Below are 7,435 nucleotides of genomic sequence, written 5' to 3' on the forward strand. Positions count from 1 at the left end.
AAAAAAAAAAAAGCATGTGGCTTAACTAGTTTTATAAGACAAGTGCTGTTATTAGCCAACTGCTGGGCTGAATGCAAGTGAAACCCCAAAATTTCAGTTGCCTTTATCAGTGGAGGAGGGTTGTTTTGCACCCATGAGGTAAGGTCCAGATGAGCAGCAGGGGAAAGTCAGAATAAGGAAGTCAGTGCCTTTTTGTCTCCCTGTTACTGAAAGATATTTCTGTTCTTCTGCTAGGCTATGAAGAGATACCCCTGTCGACAGTGTGAACGCTCTTTTAATGCCTCCAACAGTCTGCGTAGACACATCCGCAACAATCACGATACAGCAAAGAAAGTTTACACTTGCTGGTATGTACTGAATACCACGTTCTGAATTTATACTCAATGACAGGCTAACCTTTCATGTTTGGAAGTCCTTTGTAATAGATCCATGCCTGCTCATCTCTACATCAGGCTAGAAATGGCTGAGGGAGAGTGAGAAGACAAATATTTTAGATGTAAGCAACGTGGTGGCTAAAATAAGTCCTTGGGTTGGACTGCACAAAGCCCTTTTGGAAACTTAAGGTAAAGTTTGATTTGAGAGCTGCAGGTCCAGCGTGACATTTATGTTGCACAGCCTTGTGGAACAGCCAAGAAAATACTGGACCGACCTGCCTGCTACCTTTTACACAGGCAGAAGTGTCTGCACAAGCTGCAGTGGAGAAAATCTGGATTTGCTTGGAAGGATGCTCCTCAAAGTAGGAGAATGGATTTGGAGACTCCAGATGAACTGCATGAATCAGCAGTGAATGAAAATCTTGGCTGGTGAACATATTTTTAGCTGAGAATACAGTGTCAGTTCAGGACAAAGCCCAGTGCTTACAAAAATACCCCTGCAACTGTTCTTATCTGCTGTTGCAGAATAAGTCATATGCTGAACAATCACGCAAGCTTAGTTCCTGTCTCAGAGTCTGAGGCATCTTCTTAAAACAGAATTCAAGCATGTTTGTGCTTGAAAGGACGTTTGCAGTGATGTAGGTTAGGGGATTTTTTTGTTCAGCTGAAATTTTGTATGAATGCAAGTGCTTCTGAGGAATGTGCTATGGATTTTTGCACTTAAATTACTACAAGTCTTTTTTGAAGTGTACATCCATAGTGTGCTCTGTTCTGTGGCCCACGTGGTGAGCCACGGTAGCTTTGAGAAAATGGATGAACTATTGGCATCATCACCAACTGATAGAAGCAAATTCCCGACACGTTTTTCAGACAGAATTTCTCAGCTTCCCTTTTCTTGCACCCTCTGCAGGAGATGAAGCATTGGTTCCCAGTATGTTTCATTTTGCTTTAGCTTTGTGGGTTGTTGGAGTTATGTGCACCTGGTTTGTATAAAACTATTCTCTTTGGATCAGTTGGTTTCATAGTGGGGTGTATCAGAATCAAAATAGCAGGGAAGGAGGATTTGTGTAGGAATAATGTCCTGGGGTGTGCATTAGTTTGTACAGAGCCTAGGATCCAGTTTTTCTGTTACTTTCCAGAACAGCATGCAGCTGTGGATCTGTAGTTCACCCACGTGTTCATGGGCATGCATTATTTGCAGCAGAGAAAACTGAGCAACAAATTCCAGTGAATTGTGGTTGTGTTTAATTCTCAAGCTTGTAGTTGCTCCTTCTCAAAATCTGCTGATGAGGTTTTAATTGGACAGTGGTTGTGCTCTCTTTAATCATTATATTCCACTGAGTCTTTCACTACAGTACTCTTCACATTAAGCCTTCTCTTTAAAACACTTGCGCCAGTATCTCCAACAGCTGTTCTTTGTTTGGATCTCAGGACTTCTGGTTGGTCTTACTTTCAGCTAGGTGACCTGAGCATGTCTCATTACTGAGCCTTCCTATTAACAGACCCTGCAAATATCAGTCTCAGTGCCTTAACTTCGTGTCTCCCTCTACTCCTGGATTTCCCCTTGAAGATCAGAAGCATGAGTAAAATCTGTCACCGACCCGATTGTCCAGCATTTCTATGGCTCCAGGTGTGCTGATTTGTAGTTACTCTCTCTTGCTTCTAACATTTTGAGCTGTGATTTCCCCTTCTTGCCCTGCCCTGCTTAAGTCTCATCCTTGCATTAACTTTATAGGGTGAAAACAGTGATGGAGGACTTGCTTAAGCTCTCTCCTGTCAAGTGTGTCACTGGTATAATTAGGAAAGCGTCTTTTAGCTATTCACACAAAAAGAATTCCAAATTAGAACAAATTGCAAGGCATCCTCATGTTTTATGCATTTTTCTTTCATAATTCACTCGATTATTGTGCTCAGACCTTGCTCTTATTTTCCCAGTCTTAGGTATGAACTGTCTGGAACACTTGATTTTCAGCATGTTTATTTTTGATAAATTCCACTTAATAACCTCTCATCTTGCCACCTTGAAGGAGAAAAATCCCATCATTATTAAATATTGATTTATCATCTAAGCAATTCCTGTTTAAAAAAAAAAAAAAAATAGTGAGTACCTCTGTGTTTTAACATCATTACTGACCGTTGTTTTTCTATCTAGTGGAGAAGCTGGAAGATCAGTAGAAATCTTTTTCTCTCCTGTTAAAAAAGACCTTTGTCTCCCAGATATGCTTCACCCTCGATTTGCTGCTTTTCATCCCCTGCTGCCTGTGTTTCAGCTGCAATTTGTGCATTGCAGAGAGGTATGATGTTCCTTGCCTCATTGGTCGGGTTGATGCCCAGCTCATGGACCTTCCCTACGTCACACTGGCGGTCAGCAGAAGAGTACAAAGTCAACCTTGGCTTTCCTGATTGCTTTCCAAGTGCTCTTTGCACCTGGCCGTGCTACAGAGGGGGTGGTTTATGTTCCTGTGAGACCTGGTGCTTATTTCCAGTAGACCTTGGTCATCTGAGAGGGCAAGTTAATAGCAGGCTCTTCCATTTCACATCTCCTTTTGAAGCTTCAGTGTCGTTTCTGGCAGCTTTTAAATCCTTCTGGGTTTTAATGTATTTAGTTCCACATAAATGATGCATTTGTGAGTGCTTTTGACCACATGGGCTGGAAGTTCAGAGGTTTTGCAAGAATTTCAAATGTGCCATGATAAACAAGGTCCTGTGGATGTGATACTGCACTGGTTGTGGGACCTGCAGGGCTCCTCCTCGTTACGCACAAAATGAGGTCTCTCTGTGCATTGCTCTCCTGAAAGCTGCTTTTCTCCTGTTCTTTTTTCATCTTGATTACTTACCTTGTGCTTCTGCAGCGTGTATCACAGCGGGCCTGATCTCCAGTCATCCCTGTATTTATTAAGTGCTGTACTGTAAATAATACATGCCCTCCTTTCATTCTTGTTCATCCTTACTGCGGTAAACTTTTATGAATTTCTGGCAGGGATAATATTTTATTTGTAAAATGGTGATTTCCTGTCTCTTTTGGTAATCTAGTAGTACATTACTCGATAACTTCTGTCTCCTATGACACCTATTGGTTTGGTGCATAATGAAGAGCTGTTTGGATGAAAGAACAGTCGGGCATTTCCTCTAATAAATTTTCTTTGTTTTGTATTTATTTCCAAGGTACTGCACAGATGAAAATCAGACATTTCCTCAGCCGTTCATGCTGGAGAATCACATCAGCCTCATGCACGGCATCAAAAACCCAGACTTATCCCAGATGGCCAAAGCAAAAGCTTCAGAGAGAGACACAGCAGAAGTAACTCATACATTTTCATTCAAAAATAGATGTATCTGGCAAGTAGCTGTCCATGGGGTAGTAAACGAGTGGTATTTGTGGCAGTAAATCCCCCTCGCTTTGGAATATGGCAGATTTCCCTCCTGTTCTACAAACTCCATCTAGTTTGTTTCTAGCAGTGTCATGATCTGACCTGAAAATGCAGCTGAGCTGCAGCAGCACTGTGGCGACATGTCTTGCATTTTTCAAGATGGTTTTGAACGTATGGCCCTGTGTTTACTGGCCTTTTTCAGTCCATTTTGCAACCAGAACCAATTTGGGTTTGTTTTTACCTTCATTCTCCCATATCACTGCACACTTTCCTTGAGATATGAGAGTCTGGTACATTTTTTCTGCTTTCTCCCTTGTGTTTTTGTTACTATTTACACAAAGGTTTCTGGTTTAACTCCTACTAGATCTGTTACATATAAGCACTGCATTCCTCCTCAGTGGGACTGTGCCATTTTTTTCCAACAATCATGATGGTTCAACTGATGTTGTTTTGGGTTGGTTTGGAGTGGAAGGTTGGCAGGTTGAGCTCCTTGTTCCAGTTAGTTTAAAAACAGAAGTGATAAGGAAAATCTGTTTCTATTTATCTGTTACCGGTACAGTAGCACTGAGGGATTGCAACCAGGACCATTTTGTATTTGTGTAGTGATCCCAGGCATGGAGAAAGGGAAATCTGGAATTCTGTGAGCTGGTGGCTGCTTCCCCCATGCAGAGCTCTGCACCTGAGAGCTGGCTGCACACCGCTCTAGCTGTGTTTCAGATACAAGCCAGACTGTATGCAAAACAAAGGCTGTGCAGTGCTGCTGGATGGGGAGATAACAAAATGACAGAAAGGGACACGTGATCGAGCCATCCTCCTAGGAGGAGATCGTGCTGCAGGACAATGCGGTAGAGGGCATGAGGCAGTGAGAGATGGCGTGAAGAAAAAGACAAAAGTAGAGGGAAAAAAGTTCAGCTTCTCCTTCCCGTGGTTTTTCAGCCTTGCCAGCTCCTCCCAGAGCTCCCATCTGCCTTGCAGGACAGCAGTTGACATCCTGCAAATTGTGACAAAGGGCAGAGTAGGCATTGCTGCAACCTCGAGGTGTTTGGGTATCAATAGGAAAGATAGTGCAAGGGGAGCCCCTAGGCATGCCACTGTTTAATTTGTAACAAAATACCTATGTGTATTCACCCTCAGATGCCTTTGCGTACGTGTGGCATTTAGCATTATTCTTCTGTGGGCTCAAACAATGAAGTAACTTGTTAATCTTATTTTTTAAGGCAAGATCTCCAAAGAGGATGACGATGAACGAGCTGGGTCAGGCAGAGACCACTGCAGGTTCAGACGCACCACCGGCCAAAAAACTGAAAGCGCATTGGAAATGTGCAAAATGTGGATTTGCAACAGACGTCAGTACTGAGTTTCAGGAGCACATACCTCAGCACAAGACAGACAGCTCCACGTATCAGTGCTTGTTCTGCGGCTTGTGTTACACATCTCAAATCTCTCTGAACAGACACCTCTTCATTGTTCACAAAGTAAAAGATGAGGAGGAAGAGGAGGAAGAAGAGGGTGAGGAGGAGCAGGAGGAGGGAGAGGAGGAGAGGGAGAAGCTACGAGCAGAGACGAATGAGAACGGACACGAGGGGTATAATGGCGAGATGAACACTATAGTGGAAGAAGAAAGTCTGGAATGCAAAGAGTGCAAAAGTGACTCAGCTCTTTGTGAGCACAGGCAGACGTGTGGCGTGGAAGGTCCTCGTAGCACTTCTCAGAACAATCATTCAAAGTCTGTTAAGACTTAGAAGCAAAACAAAAAACTTTTTGCTCTGTTGGGGCTTTTTCTTTGGGGTTTTTACTCAAAATACTGGGTGGGGATGGGGCAAATCATTGAAATGTTCTGCTGATTTCTTGGGATAGACGTTGCTTTCCGTTAACTTCCATTTGTAAGGGAAATTTGGAAAAGAAAAATACCCTGCCATTGCATCCTGAGCACTAACTCTCTGCCAGCTCAGAGAGTTGAAAAGGGAAAGCAGGGCGAGAATCCTCCCTGGAGCTTGTCCAGCTCCTGAGGATCAAGGAGCACTTTCTGCAGCTGCAGTTCTCTGACGATGAGCTTTCCTCCTTTGAGTGCACTGCTTCAGCCTCTGCCCACAGCCCCAGCCTTGCCTTCCCCATCTCCCTTTCTGTCTCCTCCTATTTTATGACTTACTTTTCCCCTTTTTGTCTTTGTTTCATTCATTTTAATTCATAATGCTGTCTCAGCAAAGCACGTGTGTCAGGGCCATGCTGGCCAATCTACAATTGTCTGTCTAAGGGACAGGCCTGAGTTGTACTCAAGCTTGCATTTAATTTACTACTTTAATAACAGTCATGTTTTCCGAAAAGTAATTTCATGAAGCATTGTGATTCTTAATCACCCTGAAACAGAATTTTGTAGCCCCTTTCTGGGAGAGCACAACCACAGTGAGAGGGAGGTGGGTGGGTACAGCACTTCTCTCTGCATTAAGGGCATCACGGTCCCAACAAGAACTTCTCATCGGGGCTTGTGGGGTCCTGGCAGGGAGGTGATGGGGGTCCCCACAAGACTGGTGGGGCCGGGAAGCCGCTTTCGTATTGGCAACGCTGCCGTCCTCCTGCCTCAGTTTTCCATATTCCTTTGGAGACATTTATGTCCATGTAGTCATATTGACTCTATCCGTGCCGTTTCCTCATCGTTCTCCCAAAACACACATTTCACATAATATAATTATCTTCTATACTTTTTTTTTATGTTGAGCCAGAATCCTGCTCGTTATTGTTTACTATGACAATGTTTAAATAATTTAAAAACTATTTATCTTATTGCATATGAATTGCTCACTTTCTTGTCTCAATGTGTTTTGATACAAACAGTTTGGACTCTTTGTATTTTTTGATACTGTGTACATTAGCCTAGGGAATGTTTTACAAGGTAGCCTACGTAGAGTAACAATAGCAGAGGGCACTCCCAAGCCATCACATATCTATTTAATCTGCAGTGGCATTTGTGCCTTGCTATAATGTTTACTTCAAAGTATTTCAAATAAAAGCATCCAACAGTGCTCCTGGTGCGGTGTTTGCTTGCCGAGGGGAAGGTCATGGGACTGGAGGTGACTGGAGCTGGCATGGATAGGGATACAGCCCAGGGGCTCCTGCCCACCATCTCTTCCTGTCAGCATCTCCTTGCTGTCATCTTCTGACCCTTCCAACGGGGCGGCGTTAACAGAGGGGGGCTGCAGGGCCGGACGAGGGCCAAGGAGACGGGCTGAGGAGCTGGGAGTGTTCAGCCTGGGGAAGAGAAGGCTGCGGGGAGACCTCACTGCGGCCTTCCAGGACAGGAGGGGAGCTCACAAACAGGAGGGAGAGCGGCTCTGTACGCGGGCAGATAGCAGTAGGCGGGACGAGGGGGAACGGCTTTAAACTGAGAGGACACTGAGGTGAGGTGTGAGGAGAACGCTGTGAGCACAGAGGCGGTGAGGCGCTGGCGCTGCTGCGCAGAGCTGCGGGTGTCCCATCCCTGGAGGTGACCAGGACACGGGCGGGCCCTGGGCAGCCCGCGGCAGGGTGGAGCTGTGTGGCTGTGAAAGCCCTTCCGTCTCGCCGTGCTGGGACTGCAGCGCTTCCTTCGCTACCCGGGCAGCAGGCCGCTACCAGGCATTTCCCGCAGCAGTTGTTCCCGGTGACAAAGGCCCGGGTCGGGGCACACAGCGCGCTGCCGGTACGTAAGGCCGT

General features: G+C 45.0%; 1 protein-coding gene across 3 annotated transcripts in view; it reads left to right on the top strand.

The window, feature by feature from the left end:
* ZNF592 (zinc finger protein 592) overlaps nucleotides 1–6,765 on the top strand; it is a 30,402-nt gene extending 23,637 nt beyond the window's left edge. The window contains exons 6-8 of one of the 3 annotated variants that reach the window (XM_031555239.1): nucleotides 235–347; nucleotides 2,527–2,668; nucleotides 3,540–3,675. In XM_031555239.1, the coding sequence (XP_031411099.1) occupies nucleotides 235–347; nucleotides 2,527–2,668; nucleotides 3,540–3,554 (270 nt within the window). In that variant the 3' untranslated portion in view covers nucleotides 3,555–3,675. Of the gene's footprint in view, nucleotides 1–234; nucleotides 348–1,876; nucleotides 2,453–2,526; nucleotides 2,669–3,539; nucleotides 3,676–4,962 lie in introns of those variants that run through there. The other 2 variants (XM_010717118.2, XM_019619339.2) reach the window with 2 other exon arrangements.
* Nucleotides 6,766–7,435: the final 670 nt, after the last annotated feature.

This window comes from Meleagris gallopavo, chromosome 12 (assembly GCF_000146605.3).
Source record: "Meleagris gallopavo isolate NT-WF06-2002-E0010 breed Aviagen turkey brand Nicholas breeding stock chromosome 12, Turkey_5.1, whole genome shotgun sequence".
NCBI classification, from domain to species: domain Eukaryota; kingdom Metazoa; phylum Chordata; class Aves; order Galliformes; family Phasianidae; genus Meleagris; species Meleagris gallopavo.